The sequence below is a fragment of the Diadema antillarum genome, unplaced genomic scaffold (genome assembly GCF_040938485.1).
Source record: "Diadema antillarum isolate AM-2024a unplaced genomic scaffold, OU_Dant_1.0 seq00001153_RagTag, whole genome shotgun sequence".
NCBI lineage: Eukaryota > Metazoa > Echinodermata > Echinoidea > Diadematoida > Diadematidae > Diadema > Diadema antillarum.
The window spans coordinates 437501-457731 of record NW_027271964.1 but is presented as its reverse complement, the minus strand read 5'-3'; the positions used below and the strand labels follow the sequence as shown (position 1 = coordinate 457731).

At 36.5% G+C, this 20231-nt stretch overlaps 1 protein-coding gene across 1 annotated transcript in view; it reads right to left on the bottom strand.

Annotated features, from left to right (window-relative positions):
* LOC139744279 (serine/threonine-protein kinase PLK1-like) overlaps nucleotides 1-20231 on the bottom strand; it is a 78840-nt gene that overhangs the window by 13549 nt on the left and 45060 nt on the right. Inside the window, exons 4-5 of the mRNA XM_071654723.1 lie at nucleotides 12130-12246; nucleotides 5340-5557 (exon numbers count right to left, since the gene is read on the bottom strand). Of these exons, the coding sequence (XP_071510824.1) occupies nucleotides 5340-5557; nucleotides 12130-12246 (335 nt within the window). The remainder of the gene's footprint in view (nucleotides 1-5339; nucleotides 5558-12129; nucleotides 12247-20231) is intronic.

Genomic DNA, 20231 nt, shown 5'->3' with positions numbered 1-20231 from the left:
CATCAATACGATGCAGATTCCCCCCCCCCCAAAAAAAAAAAAACAAACAAACAAACACATGCCAAATGCCAAGTGATATCTCGACCGCATATAGCAACCTGTGATCATAGTGTTTCAATGTAATTTCATTACCCTTTTGACCTTTGACCTTGTCTAACTTAATGAATATTCAAACTTGACCATCATCTTTAGGTGATGCACCTGTGATGTGAGATTTGTGGTCATAGCTCAAGCTGTGGAAAGTTATTGAGAGAACAAATTATTTGGCACTTAAATCAGGGAAAGTTTGCTGCCATTTTGACCTTTGACCTCGTAAAAAGTCACCAATATTCAAACTTGACTGGCATCTTTAGGTGATGTACCTGCAGGTTGAGTTTTGTTGTCATAGCTCAAGCTGTGGAAAGTTATTGAGAGCACAAATTATATGGCGCTTAAATCAGGGAATGTTTATTGACATTTTGACCTTCGACCTTGAAAAAATTCACCAGCATTCAAACTTGACTGGCATCTTTAGGTGATGTACTTGCATATGTGGTGCGAGTTTGGTAGTTATAGCTCAAAGTTGTGGAAAGTTATTAAGAGTACACTACAATACTACATGTATAGTGCTTATAAGAAAGTGCATTGACCTTTGACCTTGTTGGACTGCACCCATATTCAAAGGTGACCAACATTTTTAGATGATGTATTTGTGGTGTGAGTTTGGTGGTCATAGCTCAAAACTGTGCAAAGTTAGAGAGAGTACACCAAAATGTTGATAACACCGCCGATGATGATGCTGTCGCCGCCGACAACAGAAAAGTGAAGCCTACATCTTGCTTCCACTACGTGGTGCACGACAAAAACAACAACAAAACCTGATCGATGTCCCATGTGAATGGCAAAGTCTTGATTACTTGCTTGTTTCTGGATCTTTAAACTTTTTCTATAAATCCTAACTCCAAAATGGTTGATTTGTTGAAGCAATGACCAGATCTAGATGTGCAGATTTCATTTGTTTGGATTGTACTGATTGAAATGCTGTTCGCTGGCGTCATTGCAGAATGTCTTTCGATGCTTGACTTATAAACTCACCATGTTAGGATTTGCATTTAAATTCAAGATGGGAAATGATGAATTACAGCAATCCCGAACCTCACTGGGTGTGCAATGAGATACTTGTTTAAAGTGTAGTCCTTTAATTATTTCCGAGGGGACTCATTGAGAAAGATCTGGGCAAAGTACTCTTTGTCTATAAAATCCGTGTCAGTATGCAAAAGTGCAAAGATATACGTGGGGTTGAGTTGCAACCAAAGAATTTGAGGCTTTGTCTATAATTAGGTACTACTAAGGCTCTGATTTCCAGGTAAGAATTATTGGATGATTGGAGAACCATTCTTAATCTGTGTGGTTTGTGGCATTTAGATGAATATTTAAGTTGTGCCAATACACTCTGTGTAGCATATGGATGTAGAGTGTAAGGTTGGTATAGGTATAAAAGTACAAATGACTGACTGAGTGAGTGACTGACTAAATGAATACATAGATTAATGGACAAATGAGTGTATGAATGGATGAATACTGAATGAATGAATGAAAAATTGAATGGTTGAATGAATGAATGAATGAATAAATGGATAGATGGATGAATAAGTGAATGAATGAGAACAAGGATGCTTGGATGGGGTAAATAGATGAATGAATGAATGAATGAACATTTGTTTAAATATGTTCATAAATTGGGTGGAGATGCAATGCGACAAATATAAGGCTTTTTGCACAGACAGACAGAGATTTTGATCTGGTTGTCACAAATTACTGAATGCCTGAGGAACCCATCATATCCTGGCTGGATTGTGATGTATGGATGTTTATCTGATTTGTGACATTATCATGTCTCGCAAGAAATGTTCTCTTTCAACTCGTGCCAAATTTCAATTTAGAAGATTAGAGAGACAGAGCAGATTTTGTCATATACAGGACAAATTTTGATCCTAATCTGCATTTATAACCTCTCGAGATATCACCTAATTTATAGCTCTTCACACAGTACAATGAAGATTAAACCTCTTTTAATCATTGATTGCATAATACATTCTGATTGACCCTATAGATCCAACACTTCGATTTCAATAAACTAATCCTACTCTCTGAAATGAAAATTCATTATCACTTTCATATAACCTGGGTTCCCCATGTGCTAATACATGCCTTATAATCCCCTACCCCAATTTGCACTGATATAACACCTCAAGGCTAGTGTGAATACAGAAGGCCTTGCATAAGTTTGATGAGCAGGGACTAGATCTGAGGTTGGTATAAAATCAGGCATGAGATCATTCTGCATCACAGCTCATTAAAGGTGCTAAGTCACACCTAGCCCACATATCCTTACACCCTGACGGGAGTGTTGACCAGTCTGATGTCAAAACCACTTAATCCCTATTCATCCCTGTCATCTTTCTCTGCTAACCACTAGAAAAGCTGCTCTAAGATCTTCTCTCCCCCACAAAGCTATCTCACAGATATGGTGTAAGAAGTTGGGGGGGGGGGGGTGTTGCAGCTGGTCAAGGGGGAGCTTGAGGGCATGTCCAGTTGCCCTCATTTGAAGCTACATCCTTCATCTAAGGCAGGGGATCTCTCATGTTAAAGAGAGAGTCACTGCAGTACAGAATGACATCCCTTTCATTGGGCAGTGATCAACATTCAGTCCATGGTCACTGTGATACATTTTACCAAATAGCTTGACCCTTCTGCCTTGGGGGTCACCTTTTCATGCCTAATGAGTAGGAATTTTCCAAGACTTTGAATTGCCTAGACCAGCACCTCCTGTAACACCACAAGGAAAAATTAAGGATGCACTGAATGAATTATAAATTGGTAATTCACAAATGTTGCCCCGAGGTTTCACATATCATTTTGTGCTCTGCAAATGCATATGCATTATCTGATCAACTGATACGGAACAGCCCAGTGGGATACACACATGACTGCTCAAGGTGGAGCAGATTTAATCAGCTGTTTTGTGGCATGATGTATGGAACAACAAAAGGAATATTACCTTTGCTTTACAAGAAATGCAGACATTGTCTTGGAGACTGAAAAAGGCAGTCGGGTTCTATTTGTCACGTAAACAAAGAGAAAATTTGACCTCATCTTGTTCCTTGACCCTTATAATCTTTACTCTGGTTAAATCTGTAGGCATCTATCTTGATGTCTACACCCAAGTCATTAAACTTGTTTGTAAACATCACAATGTGACTGTGGATTGGAAGCCTCGGGACACACACATTTCCCTAGGTGAGTCATAATGTTACCTGTCCACTAAGCTCACTGTTGTTACATGGGATCTACTGTGATCCTTTGCGTTGGGATGGCTGCCATAACTGTATCTTTTAATACTGGGAAGTGAAGTTGTCCTTGAAAAGGTAAACACGACCCCCAGAGCACTAATGCTAGCAGTCAACATATAAGAGCCCTGTATCCTGCCAAATGGGATCACTGTCAGCATGTTCAGTAGTCCAAGTAAGGTGTACCATACATGAAATACCGGAATTGATGATGTCACATTACACTTCCGGGCACCACTGATGACCATCCATAACCCTAATCTCATCCATAACGTCATGTAGAATATCAGTCTTGATAAGAGTTCATCTCATTGTCCCTTTGTAGTCCCTTTAATCCTTCACTTTTTTATCCATTTTAATTAATTTTCTTCTTGCACACTCCTCTACAAAATGTTTGTCCTGATTCATTAGGATGAAAGCTGTTATTTGCATAGACATATCAGAGCAAATAATGCCATTTGTCTGTTCACTTTTGATACAAAGTAGTGATAAACAGTTGTGACTTATCAAATACTTGTCTTAAATGAATGAATAAATGAATGGGTGAATGAATAAATGAATGAGTGAATGAACAAATGAATGAATTGATGAGTGAATGAATGATTCAATGCGGAATGAATGAATGTATGGATGAATGAATGAATGGATGAATGAATGGATGGATGGATGAATGAATGAATGAGTGAATGAATGGATGCATTAATTAATGAGTGAATGAATGACTGAATGAATGCATAAAGGAATTAATGAATGGATGAATGAATGAAAGAGTGAATGGATGAATGAAAGAATGAATGAAAGAATGAATGAATACATTGATTCATTAACAAGTGAATGGATGGATGAATGAATGAATGAATGAATGAATGAGTGAATGAATGGATGCATTGATTAATGAGGGAATGAATGATTCAATGAGTGAGTGAATGATTGAATGAATGAATCACTGACACCCTTCTGCACTGCATGATTCCAGCCCAATGCTCTGGCAATTACGTCAGCATGAATACAGGTCCAGCTGATAAGCTGAGTACTGGGGATAACAGTTAACCTGTTATCTGTAAGGGCTTCCTTCCCCTTTTGTTCCAAATATCATTAAGTGGATTGTTTTTGCTCACTTGATATTTTTGCCAGATACCATGCACTTATTGCATTGTCATTCTAACCTGTACTACAAATGTTGTTATACAGAATGCTGACTCACTGCAAATATGGGTTTGGACCTTATCTGCTGAACAGGCTTCAACATTTCTTACAGAAGTGTTTGCTTCAAAATCTTTATATCATCCAGAGATCAAATGTTCAACTATCATAACCAACCTCAAAACCCATTCAACTAATCTGTGACTGTCTGTCTAGATCTGGTATGTTCATTTATCTATTAATCTGTTTGTTTGCCTGTCTGCCTGCCTGTCTATCTCACTATCTGTGTATTTATTCATCTCTCTATCAATCTATGATTTGTCTTTTTGCCTATCTATTCATCTATTTACAGTGTACCTTTATATCTATCTATCTATCCATCCATCTATCTATTTATTCATCAATTTTTTTTCATCTATTTATCTATCTATCAGAGTAATTACCATTCTACTGGAGGATTTTATTCATCTTAGCTATCTTCATACTATCCATCTGTCGACTTATCTATCTATCTTTCTATCTATTATCTATCTATTATCTATCTATCTATCTATCTCTCTATCTATCTCTATCTATCTCTATCTATCTTTCTATCTATCTATCTATCTATCTATTATCTATCTATCTATCTTTCTATCTATTATCTATCTATCTATCTATCTATCTATCTATCTCTATCTATCTATCTATCTTTCTATCAATTATCTATCTATCTATCTTTCTATATATTATCTATCTATCTTTCTATCTATTATCTATCTATCTATCTATCTATCTATCTATCTATCTATCTATCTCTCTATCTCTCTATCTATCTAACATTTCTTTCTAAAGCACTACTCTCAATGGTCATTGTGTATCAGTCACCTTTTCCTGTCCCCCTCAAACTCCAGCTTGGCGGCCAGTCCGAAGTCCCCAATCTTGACCCCCATGGTGTCGGTGAGGAACATGTTGCCCAGCTTGAGGTCGCGGTGGATGACACAGTGGCTGTGGAGGTAGCGCACACCCTCGATGATCTGGAGCATGAAGTAGCGCACCTCGGGCTCCGTCAGAGTCTTGCGCAGCTTCAGCATGTGTAGCAGGGACTGTCGTCATCATGGAGATCACAAGAACAGAAGCATAACAGTCAATCATATGTAATAAAAACAATCAGTACAATAATATGATGATGATAATGACAGTAGCAATAAAATATAATTCACACATAATAGTTATCATTGAAAAATAACAATCATGAAAATGATATTTTTCATCATTATTTCATTATTTTTAGCATTATCATTACTTTTAGTATTAGTATTATTTTCATTGGTAGGAGTAGCGGTAGTAGTAGTAGTAAAATAATGATAATAATAATAATAATAATAATAATAATAATAATAATAATAATAATAATAATAATATTGATAATAATAATGATGATGATAATAATAATGATAATAATAATAATATTAATAATAATAATGATGATGATAATAATAATGATAATAATAATAATATTAATAATAATAATAATGATAATAATAATAATAATTATAATAATGATAATATAGGCTTGTAGTAATAGCATCAGAAACTGAAGGTGATAATTATACAGCTATTTGTTTGCACTTTTAAAGCTATTACTTTAGATAGCCAACATTATGATAAGTAAATCTACAAATGATTCCTGTTTTCTTGTACTCATTCTTCTCATAAGGCAATTGTTCACTTATCATAGAGCAATAAAATCTCATCCCTCAACGAAATGCCATAATTTGTAAAAATGGATGGTAAGTACAACAAAAAACAGTGTGGGAGGAGAAGAGGTCTGTCATATCTATTCTGGTTGAGAAAAGGTTCACTAAAATATTTGGACTAGCTATAGGGTGCATCTATGATATGAAAATCACACTTCATTTTGTCCCCCTCCCCCAGCAAGTCCAGATATTGACTTCCCTGCACTTTTGCAGCTTAACAATCCTCAAAGCATGAGAATATGATGTCCTGAATTGAATTGCATTGAGCAAAGATAGCCAGTAGTCAGTTCCTCTCTCTCTCTTCTCTTCCATGTTGTCATCCTTTTTGTCCTAAAATACCGCAACCACCTAACACCTGGGCTACGGTCGCAAATTGTCGGAGCCTACGAAGCAGCTTTCAGTCAGGAAATGTCACATTATGGGACTTTAAACATGGCCCCCGCCGAATGCGAACCAATTACTGGCTCCTGGCTGTTCCAATACCTCAGCCCCGTGCGCGGATCTCTGCCAAAAAATTGCAAATCCCCAAACCAGGAAACTCCCCTGATCTCCCTCGGAAAGGATGCTCTGGTCGACACATTTTGCTTTACAGTCAGGCTCAACATTTTAGTGCAACTGCATGGCACGATTGTTGCTCTTACAGTGCATGAAAGATTATGTTATGGTTTTGATCTGTTCGGTGCCATTCCTGAGCATATTATGCTGACGGACAGTAAAATACAGATGTTCACAGTACGTAATATCTTCCAGCTTTTCTAGAAGTAATCAGTCATAAAATAATAATTATAGAGCCATGTTTCAGCTTATATTATTCTACAGTCATTTTCTTGGCAAACTCTCTCAGAAATTACTCTTTTCATATAGACTTCTAATGTGATGTTATTAGCATTGTTGACATAATCAAATGATTTACAAAGATGAGAAAAAAAATACCTTGGGTATTTCATAGCATTGTATTTGTAAGCAGTTAGAACATAAAATCATGGGTCTGAGGAGCATGGTGCTTTGTCTTATTTATCAAACAACAACAGCATTTTAGTGATTTTGCTATCAAAGTATTGTTTTTATATACATTTCTGTTCTAATGTAAGACATTTTCAATTTGTTAATTGCTTCCTGTCATTTCCTTGAATAGATATTCTCCACTGGTCCAAATAGGTATTTTGACAAGTGTCCATTTATATTACTTGGCTGACAGTGAATTTAGAATCCCCCATACCAGCTGGCAAGAAGGTTGGTTGTGCCCTCCTTGCCATCTTTCCTTGAATTGGTATGTAGATTATTGAAGTGAGGCAAATCAAGAGACAAGGGTGATGCAAATATTTGTTGTTGTTGTTCCCTTGCACCTTTTCATTTCAGGTAGGGATTCATGGAGAAAAACTAACAGGCAGTTAAACTATATCTCATGTGAAAATAAGTCTTAAAGAAAGCAAACACTGAGAATCAAATCTACGTAATCACAAAATGAAGTCTTTAAGACCTGCTCATGTAATTGCATGTGACAACCCTAGATCTTTTCATCTCTACTGCCAGAAGGAACAAATCAACTACCAGCTCTCTCTGCGGCTGATATCATTTTCAGGAACTATAAAACCCATCCCTGATTACTCAAATCATCCTAAGTCAGACCTTCTTATTAAAAGTCAGACCTGTCTACGATAAAGTCCTCTTCATGGTTGACATGCTGTCAGATCAAGACGTTGGAATGGATTCATCTTACTTTATCTGATGTGACATTAAAACTCTAATTGACCACAGCTGTGAATTCTAGGCAGTAAAATGCTTTTCTTGGGAGAGACATGAATGAACTACCACCCCAGTCGAACCCTTCATACACCGTTTTCTCCATCCACTCATCCATCCATCCATATTAATTTTATCTATCCATCCATTCATTCATTCATTCATTCATTCATTCATTCATTCATTTATTCATCTCTCCATCCATTCATCCATCTATGCATCCAACCATTCATTTGCTTATTTATTCATTCTTCTATCTATCCATTCATCCATCCACTCATCAAACATTAACAATTAACTTGTTCATCCATCCATCCATCCATCCATTCATTCATTCATTCATTTATTCATCTCTCCATCCATTCATCCATCTATGCATCCAACCATTCATTTGCTTATTTATTCATTCTTCTATCTATCCATTCATCCATCCACTCATCAAACATTAACAATTAACTTGTTCATCCATCCATCCATTCATTCATTCATTCATTCATTCATTCATTCATTCATTCATTCATCTCTCCATCCATTCATCCACCTATGCATCCAACCGTTCATTTGCTTATTCATTCATTCATCTAACAATCATTATTCGTTTATTCATCTATCTATCCATTCATCCATCCACTCATCAAACATTAACAATTAACTTGTTCATCCATCCATCCATCCATCCATTCATTCATTCATTCATCTGTTCATTCATTCATTCATTCATCTCTCCATCCATTCATCCATCTATGCATCCAACCATTCATTTGCTTATTCATTCATTCATCTAACAATCATTATTCGTTTATTCATCTATCCATTCATCCATCCACTCATCCAACATTCACAATTAACTTATTCATTCAGTCAGTCATTTATTCATCTATTTACACATCTATCCATCCATTCATTAATCCACCTGACCAACCATTATTTTGCTTATTAATTAATTCATTTGTTTATTTACCTATTTCCATATTTATCATGGCAGTAATATTTCATTTACAACACTGCAAGCCAAGAACAAAACAAAAGAAGACTTTCTTTCTCTATTTTTTTTTTTTTTTGGCGGTGGTGGGGGGTGGGGGAGGGAAGGGAAGTAGTAACTGTATGTTACCTTGCTCGACATTATTGTTTGTTGATTTGAGCTTTTGTTTTGGGCCTCTTGATATTGCTTTGGTTTAGAAATAATGACAGATGATCTAAATATTCAAAATAACACTCCCCTACCAAAAGATGGGAAAACAAATTATGAATCCACATCTACAATACAAACACAATCTTATCTTCCTATTACTGCTACTGCAGATGTACATTAGAATTGTCCAGGGATCAATACTGATTGGGATACCAGCACTTCCTTGGCATCTGATGAATGCTTAAAAAGCATACCAGTCAAAAATGTTGAAGATGTGCAGTGTTCTGTATTAAAAGCATGTTGCATAAGTGCCCATATAAAAAGTCACTTATGGCAACACATAGGCCTACAAAAAGATCCAATAAACACACACCCACAAGGAACACAGCTACACATTACCTCTGTCTTTTGGCCAGTAATGACTTACTGACTGTGGATGTACATGTCAGTAAAAAATACTACTTGCAGTACCAACCTGTCCTAAGCATAATATGATCAATGTTTACACAGATTTAATATGTAGGCTCCGAGGTTTATTTATCTCTATGATGATTCCTTATATAGGACTAAAATAATGACACAGTAAGCTTTGGGTTAAATCTTGTCACCCACTGCACCTGCAGTGGCACCACTTGATCAAAGTATGCACAAACAACAACAATAACAATAACAACAACCATATATACATACATAAACAAACAAACAAGAAACAAAAAAAAAATAAATATACCAAATAAATCAGGCATACTGTGAAGATGAATTCAGAGTTTTGTTGTCACTACCCTTTTTCAACTCTAGTGCACTGACAGCCAGCATTCTCTGGCTGACTGTGCCAAAAGGAAGTAAGTGACAAAAAACAACAACAATGTTATTTCCTTCAAATATGCAAACTGCATCATTCTGTCATTTCCACTGACATCATCACAATGTGAGTCTGCATAAAAATATATTTTAGTGGGTTGGGTGATTCTGCTTAGAACTTGGCAGCCAAATCAAACATTCACTGGTCTAATCTAAAGACACTAACATAAACTAAGACTTGGATATTTGCCACTTGCTTCCTTTCCCAATGGCAAAGCAGGGCAGTATATTTTTTACACATCCACACAATGTAACACATCTTATGTATACTGTATGTATTCACATCCCCACAGAAAACTGCATGTGCATTGCCTATTATCAGGAAGTTTGACATCACAAGAATTTGAAGAGTTTGTTCGCAAAAACCGATAAGTCCATTTTTGAAGATTTTGAAGTACGGTCTCTGTCATAAAGTACAAAATAATACCTTTTAAATGATATATTGGTCATTACATATAAAGGTACATTTTTGAAATTATGGTCAAAAGAAGCAAAAAATTTCTCAATATTCTCTTCATTTTTCTTGACCTTTAATCGCAAATATCTCCATTTGGCAAATATGGACTTATCGGTTTTTGCGAACAAACTCTTCATTTGTTCCTCATGGAGTTCATCACAAAAGAAAATGGTAACTTGAAAACTCTGTAATGTTGAGTACAGGAATGGCAAGGAGGTCAAACATGCATGGACTATTTTTTTTTCTTCTTCTTCTAGCTGCTCTTTCTGTGGCTGATAACATTTTCAGGAACTATAAAACCCATCCCCAATTATTTATTTATTTATTTATTCTGTCTTCTTTATACAGGGTAGTCTCTTCAGTACATAAAACTGCTTTACAAGAGAGCCCTGTATTACATAAAAAACATTGAAATACAATTTACAATTCGAAACAAATTTGATACAGTATAATGTTACAATCTATAACAATATATTACATAAAGTACAATACAAAATATGACAAGTTAAAACGGCAATCAAAGTATAAAACTGAGTATGATATAAGTTGAATAAAATGTATAACAATGTAAGATTAAAATACGTCTTACATCTTACATTCAGGATAACAATATACATTTATTATAACCAGTAAAACATCACCCATGATTTAAAAAACAAACAAACAAATACAATCTATCGATTATCCCCTATCCCCTATCCCCACCCCGCACCCCACCCCCCTTTCCGGATAATACAGTGTAGTAGCTGCGGCAAGATGTTTTTGGGGAGAAAAAAAATTAAATCACCCAGAGTCAGACCTGCTTAAGATCATGTCCTCTATATTGTCGACATGCTGTCAGATCAAGATGTTGGACTGGATTCATCTTACTTTATCTGATGTGACATAAAACTCTCATTGATCACAGCTGTAAACTATGGGGAGTAAGACTTTGCAAAGAGACACAAATGAACTACCATCCCACCTCTACCCTTCAAGCATACATTTATCCATTCATTCATCCCTCTATCTATCCATGCATCCATTCATTCGATTACTTATTATTTTATTCCTTCATCTATTTACTTACCTATCTATATGTTTATTACGATAGCAATGATATTTTATTTTAAACAATGCAAGCAAAGAATATGACACAAGGGGACTTTCTCGATCTTTTTTTTTTTTTGAAGGGGAGGAAGGGGTTACATAATGTTAAATTCCTCATTAAGATGGTCACACAAGAAAATAGTAACTTGAAAACTCTGTAATGTTGATAAATACCAGAAATAGTATTGCAATATGAAAAAAAAAAACCCAAACAAGTTTTGTACTACAGGCTTATGCAGGGAAGTAACTTTATGGACAAACTTTATGACTGCTTTAACTTAAGTGCACTGAGCCAACATCTGTGTTGGCACTTTTTCAGAATGCTCTTCTTTGTGTTCACAATATCTTTTTTTTCTCATACACCCAATTGAGCACACCACTACCCCCCCCCCCCCCACAAAAAAAAAATGAATAAAAAAGAAGAGATGGTCAAGGCAAGATTTTCTTAAGCCAAATTTCAGTACCAAAAAGACTTTAGTAAAACTTAAAACCGTGACTGAGAATGTTCCTTGCCAATATGTTATCTCTGCTCTATTCCCACAGTGATGATGGGAAATTAGAGGATTTCTCCAGCATCCTTCCAGCACGGAAAAGTCCTCCTCCTCCTTAGAGACAGTTGCTAAGGGAGGGACCTACCTTGTGTCTGCAGAGCTCCAGTAAGATGTAGATGTTTTCCTCGTCATCAAAGTGTTTATGGAAGCCCACGATGTTGGGATGTCTCAGCTGAGCATGGACTGCAATCTCCCGCTCCATCTGAAGAAAGAAGCGAGGGGGGGGGGGGGGGTTGAGAAGGGGGTTGAGAAATGGATGGATGGATTGGTTGGAAGAGGAACAGAGAAAAGGATGAGGGAAAGAGAAGGAGAAAGAGGGAGAAGGGTAAACTTCATGATTTAAAATGTTTTCAGCCTTGCATAGATACTACATTAAGACACAGATATAAAATGAATCTGTACATTTGAAGGGTTTGTTTGCAAAAACCGATAAGTCCATTTTTGAAGATTTTGAAGTATGGTCTCTGTCATGAAGTACAAAATAATACCTTTTAAATGATATATTGGTCACTACATACAAAGGTATGTTTTTTAAGTTATGGTCAAAAGAAGCAAACATTTTCTTATTATTCTCTTTATTTTTCTTGACCTTTAATTGCAAATATCTCCATTTGGCAAATATGGACTTATCGGTTTTTGCAAACAAACTCTTCATTTACACTAAGTTTTACATTTATGGCAAATGAGATGAGAACAATGAAAAAAATTGCTCAAATCTGTACAAAGCACTTAATATTTTCACAATCCTGTGTTTTATTTCAAGGATACTTTATATTATAGATTAGTCATCTTCATATGCTAATCATGTAAAAAAAAATCAAGTTTTGACTCACATACACAGTACAAATGCACCTAATGTGACAAAATTAAATTTTATAATTTCATATCATGTGTGAGTAATCCAAGCTTTTTAAAATCACAGGTCACTGCACTATACAGGCATGGAATAAGAAGCCTTCAATGGAAGTACATTGCCATAATGCAAGAAGCACAATCTTCTCAATAGATTATTTCACTCACCTGTACACACACCCCTGACTACTACATGTATGGGCCAAAATTCTAACCACACATCACAGACACACACACAAACACACTCACATACAAACAGCCATACACTTGGCTCAATCAATGGGACAAATAGCACGTGGAAACAAATGGATGACCGCATGCCAAGTTTTGGACCGCACAGACTCGAGTGACTTGGAAATTCACAGTCAAATAATGGAAGCAAAGTGCAATGCACTTTTGACTGCCGGTCAAAGCCTGGCTGTCCAAGAAATTCAAAGTTTTGTCCTTGTTAGCTTGGAGAAGTCATTGTCCCTAATAGGGACAACAAACAATTTAGCAGAGAGTTCATTCTGCCATTCAAACATGGTGCAAAAGAGAACTCTTTGATATCACTATTATCCTTGTCACTGTTATTATTCTAATTACTGTTATTGTAATGGTTTCTATGATTGTTATAATTACTGTTGTTATTATTATCATTATAACTATTACTATTAATAGTATGATTATAGTTATCATTAGTAGTAATGGTAGAATTAGCAGTAATGAAATTTTGTTTGAAATAACAAGAAATGAAACAAAATGAAATGATAATCATTCTGGGTATTATCCATGCACTTACCACCACTATTGCTACCTACACATCTACTTTAAGTCAACTCAATCATGGTGTAACAATGAATTAAAGAACTCAGACCAGTATAAATTGGACCAGCATGAGCCCCATCACTTTTTCATGCTAAAGATCATATTAATTCGAATCTGGGGGGAAAAAAAATCATAAACAAAAATAACTCATACCAGCCTGTTATGCACTAAATGGGTATAGTTGACTGGTTGAATCCCTCTTAAATACACCCCATTTGGATGCTGGACATGATCTCTTTTGAATTTAGGAATTTAGGCGTAGGCTCAGAAAACACGTGATATCTATGAGTGAAAAACACTTGTGCAAAGTTTCAGCAGAACAAGAAAGAAATACCCTTGCTAATTCTGGCACAAAATACGTTGATCTACTCAGCTCAGGTATGAAACATCAAAAGGACCGAATCTTTCATGTATTTTATATAATATTTAAATTTTTTATGTTTATCCTGTGTGTCTAGGGAGAAATCTTTATAAGTGTGAGACCTGTAAGTCCCTTAGGACAAAGGGGCAACCATGATAGCCTTCTCTCAGATGGTTTGTGGCAGAATTTAATTCAAATACTATTATCATTCATTCCACAATCAGTTATCTAATCTTGCTCCATCTTTGCCTGCACAACACAAATGGCAAACAGTCAAGTTTGTGCTATTTAAAAATTGAGCCATTTAAAAAAAAGGAATAACTAATAAAATCTTTCTAACCACAAATTGTATATCTAACAAGAGTGAATCAGTATAAAATGCCATTTTGAATCTATGATATGAACTCTACTCCAAGTTATCGTATTTGCAATGTGAGAATTTACTTTTGGCCAAGCATTTTTTACATCATGTAGAAGACACTTGAAGTACAGCTGTACAGTCTCCAGAGAGAGAGACATTCTGGGCCTTTGACTTTGAGGGAAATTAGTATTTCCTCGAGAAATGTCAACTATCAGAAGACCTTTCGTATCGCATTTCAGACTTTCTTCTGTAAATGCAGCCTAAACTAGCCTGGTTGCTGTTCACATAGTGGCATTTACAGTGTTTGTCATGCTATAGATCTATTACACAGTCATGCCCTACACTTGAGATGTATACATAAATGACACAGCAAACCAAATCTAGCCAATAGTCTAGTTAATAATCATATGTGACAGTTTGAATCAGATCAAATCATATATTATATCAAATACCCGCAAATCAGGTTTAATCAAGTCAGATTATGTCATACGACATCAACTCCACTCAAAGCTAGTCAAATTTAATAGCTTTTAAATGTGAATCTAAACTTGGACAATGTTGCCATGTGTTTGTTTACGATTTAGATGATGATATGAATGGGAAAGGCATAAAGTGATAAGAAGATAAGGTTAATCTTCTCACAAAATAGATACAGATGAGATCATGCGATCACACATTTTTGACATTGGTTTGTCACAAAATCGAAGAAGTTGCCTCGCAACATCTAAAGAAAGCTCAAAACATGAGAAAATTCCAGACTCTCTTGCTGCCAGAATGTAAACGCCCCTAGACTCACCCTTCCAGAGCTAAGTAGCTTGACCGCAAGGCTTAGTAATCTATTGTTTGAGGGCAGAGGGGTACCTGGAGGAAAGATTGCTCTGGTCAGGGTCATTCCGCTGGAATCGATTGTGTGAGGAAAGTCTTTACCTAGGAGTGGGATTTGATGGATGCTTCTGACATCACTTGAGTCCTTTTGCAACTATTGAGCAGGTGGATTCGGGAGTACCAAAGAGATTAATTAGCATTCAACAAGGGGATGTTCACAAAGCTGGGGTGTCCAGGTGCTTTATTGGAGGTCAGCGGCAAATATGAGATTTACATCCAACATTGCAAGATGTATCTGCAGAGTGCGAGACTCAATGAGGGTCTATGAGACAACCCAAATGAGTCAAGCGACGTGCGATACAGAGTCAGGTTATCTTGTTTGTTGTTCAGTTCTAATATGACAGCAAGACTACCAGTTTCTATCACGTTCAACAGTTCCCACTTCTCGTATGATTGATTTCTGCGTCTTGTAAGTTAATGAAATCAAGATCAAGGAAATGAGTGTTCAGCATTTTAGGATGGGAAAGTGGGCGCTACAGATATCCAGTAGCTGTTTACATTCTATCACTTCTTATTTGAAGAATTTGTGTTTGGCTCTTTTCAGAATATTCCATGCAGTGACTTAAAACATATTGATTATACTGTATTTGTTTTCTTTCTTTCTTTCTTCTTCTTCTTCTTCTTTTTTTTTTTGTTGGGGGGGGGGGGGGGAGTCCTTTGTAAATGCAAGGAAACAGAAAGATGAGGACTTTTCCTGAAACTCTGAAATTTGTTTATCTGCATCTTAGATAACTGGTGACATCTGTAAATAAACTTGAGCAGCATTATGGTTTCATAGGGCTTTTTTATTAAAATGAAAACAGTGGGAATTCATATCTTTTGAGTGAAACAGCAGCAATCACAGAGTCATATGACCAAGAAATCTATGTGTATCCCAAAGCACCCATGGAATACTTGTTTCCTGACTGCCTGACCTTGTTAATAAATAACTGCAATATCCATCATGGTCCACGTTTTACTCTCGTCATAACTTTTCAACACGATTCAAGTAACCTTTTTCTTAAATTCTAATATCAACTTTCTCTTTCAAATACAATTTCCTTGATTAAAGGTACAATTTACCATTGAGAGCAGTAATTTAAAAATGTTCGAGATATCACATTTTGTGCATCTATGTGTAGGTCAGGTTTATCACAAAACATCCTGCCATACAAAAATTTCACAATAAAGACTAAATTATAAGGAGATATCACTATTTTTCTGACTAAACCATAACTATAGATGGTTTAGTCTAGAAACATTTTCATGATAACTATTGTTCACATTTTGTTACAATACTTAAACAATGATCATACTGATTCAATTTTTTTCATTGGTTGTTTCTATGCCTAACTCACATTTTAGAACTATTCTGAAGCTCTAAAGCTGGGTATTTGTTTCATCTGCAAAGTGTAAATAATGCCTTTAAAGGGACTGTACAGTACTGGTTGAGGTGGGGATTCATGTTTTGAACATTCGTAAGTGAGATAACGAGAAACCTCTTATGAAATATGAAAGAGCACGTAATTTTAAGAAGGATTCAACGTTTATTTGATGAAAATTGGTTTTCAAATGGCTGAGATATCCAAAAAAGTGATAATAATAAAAGGCGACAGGCCATGCCTTTTATTAGGATCCCTTTGTTTCACCTTGTTTTTGGTTATCTCAGCCATTTCAAAATCGATTTTCATCAAGTAAACTTTTGATACCCCTTAGAATTGCATGCTCTTTGACATCTCATAGAGTGATTTCTGAATATCTCGCAAAACGTTAAAAGCTAAATCCTCACCTCAACCAGAACCGTACACACCCTTTAAAGGCAGGAGGGTTTCATAGTAAAGGGAGGGTGCTGCCTCCAGCAATTTTCTCTTCAGTTGAATATGATCTCCCTTAAAACATGGAGGGTCAACCGAGGGAAGTTGCTGCCTAACATGACAGCGATGCTAGGAGTACAAGCATACGGGGCAAGGTTTGTGCAAAAGGGAGGACCATGAAGGGAGATTACTGCCATGGTGTTGCCGGGATCGTGACGTCAATGTTGGTGGGGGGGGGGGGGGGGGTGGAGGTAAGAGAAGGTTAAGGACACTAAGACACTTTTGGGGGTAACTATTGACTGTTACTTGACTCTGACTGCCTTACGCATGAAAGAGGGGTACACAAAAGGAGCTGGAGAACTACATCGGGGCACAAAGACAACCTGTGCTCAGAGGTACATCCGGAACAGAAATTAGTCCAGCATTTGAAGATTTTTATCACAAAACAAGTTAACTCCATTCTTGCTAAGTTGAGATATTTATGACTAAAGCAGCTAAAACACACCATTAAAAAAATAGTAAGAAAGTACAGGATATTTTTAATCATAACTTTTGGAATATTCTTTGTTATGTTACAACTTACAAGTGAGGTATTACTGGAAAGGTTTTATTTTGCTCTATCTGATGATGGACTTACTTTGAAAGGTTTAAAAATGGAACTTAGCCTATTTTTGCAATAAGACTCCTCATTTCTTTAGCATTCAGAGAATAAATTCAGTTATAAACTAACATATCCAGTCTAATTTCTGTTTTTTTAAGTAAACTACAAATCTGAATACGCTACTGCTGCTAAACATGATAAGAATAGGCAACATTTTCAAAAGTTTGTATTTGCTAGTTGATTTGTAAAAACCTGTACTTTTTTTTTGAGCTGGTAGTTGAGTACCTAATTAAAAAAAATACATCCAGTCACTATGCTCTTTTCATCCCAAAGCTCAAGACACTCCACACAATTAACCCATTGCATAGAATAGAACTCTTTGTGCCATGTGCAAAGTCTATAGGGCATCCCAATATCTGGAAGTCAAGAGGTTTGATTGTTTTCAAATGATGTGCATGAGAGAGAAAGGGTTAATCAAAGGCATTGACCTCATCCAGTGAACACCATCCTTCTTTCCACGAATTCCATCTGTGTTCTCACTCTTCAAGTACACCTCAAGGGATTTTGGGGTTTACTGCGCAAGAGGAAGGTACACCTACAGTATGCCAACAAAAAAATAATAATAACATTACTTGTGTACATCACAGCTGGGACCTAAACACTGCACTGTTTATTTAAAACAGATGCAAGCATAGGTCATAACAGGTCAGTGAGGCGGATATCAAACTCGTTCATCTGTCAACACCCCACCCCATAAATTAGGCCGTGTTTATAAGATTTTATTTCTGGCCAGAAACAGTGTTTCAAAACTCAGCACTTTTCAAAACAGTGTTTCTAGCTAGAAAAAAAAAATCTTATAAATGCTAGCTGTAAATTAAACAGTGTTTTGAAATGCACAAAATAGTGCATTTTAAAAGTGTTTCTCTACAAACAGTGTTTTGAAAATCTTATAAACGCAACAGCGATCTCAAAACAGCGATTCTCAGCAGCCACGCAAAATCTTATAAACACGGCCTTAGACTGCAGATCGTAAACCATACTGATGCACAGGGGGCAAAAGCACTTTTACAGCAAAAATCATATTTTGGTGTAACAAAAAAATTCATGTAAGACATATTCTAACTTCTGATGGCTAAAGCAAACACATTAAATAGTAGAAAACTATCATTTGGTGGCTGTGCATACAGTAATGTAGGACCAGTTGCAAAAAAATAAAAAATAAAGTGTTTCTATGTTAAGCCATTTAACACATAAAATGACTCTTTGAAACCAACCATTAAACCAAAACCCAAAGGTTTGACTAAGGCTGCGTTTATCTAACTTTAGAGAGAGAATCACGTTTCCAAACGCGTTTGGAATGGTGTTTGCAAATGTGGTTTGAAACGCGATTCTCGGGGTGCCGCGTTTATCTAACCATCATACAATCGCGATTCGAGTGTTGTCACTGAGCGGCTGCTTTGTGCCGTTCGACCCAGGAAGTAAAGGTCAACTGCATACCACCAAACCTGCCTCATCAGTCACACACAAATAATGGGCAGAGAGCACAACCGGAAACAGCTGGGATTTGACCTTGAGATATAAACGCGTTTCAAAACGGCATTGCGTTTATCTACTCACAGAACGGCGATCGTGGTCTCAAACGTGTTTCAAAACGCCCTTTGAAAGGCGTTTCAAAACGGCGTTCCTAAACACGTTTGAAAACACAGTTGCGTTTATCTAACCCCTGAAAATGCCTCAAACGCGTTTAGGATCGTGATTCTGCCTCAGAAAATTTTTAGATAAACGCAGCCTAAGGCTTGTCTGATATTGCAACAACTCATGCATACACGCTGGAATCCAAGCACTGAAATAGAACATCCTCAGAAGAGAAATATTAATAAATTTGAATTCTTTTGTATATTGGCTGTATCTTCATCATGATAGTAGAACTTTTTTTTCATTAATAACCCTTTATTCTTTGTTTTCATTACTGTCTCACGGCCTACATTTCTCTAAAATTCAGTAGTTGTCAATACTCTCTGAATTTACAGTACCATAAAATGGAGCACGTGGATTACAGTCCTTAAAAGGCCTCTATCTCTCTCTCCCATTTTTTTTTTTTTTTTTTTTTTTGGGGGGGGGGGAGATTTTGCGCTGAGCAAGTGTGTTATCACATTTCTACTATTTCAAGCTGTTACTAATTTGTTACTCACTATCTCTGTCAATACCCTCCCCCCCCCCCCCCCCCTCCCCCTCCCCTCCTGCCTAGACAATATTCTGGAATAAGGTATTGGGTCGAGACTGCAACAGAGCATCCACTTTCAGATGGGAAATGGTGGTTGCCATGGCAACAGTCAAGGAGAAGGGGAGTCAAAGAGGGATGGAAGTGTTCTCAGTCTGCGTTTTATTTTTAGGGGGCAGATGATGATTCAAGTAGGACGCAGCTAAGTTTTTCAAGGAGACATACGTACATGCAAATTCATAAAAGATGATACCATGGCCCAAACAAAGGGGTGTAAAAATAGCGCAACAAGCCGATATCCTCCTA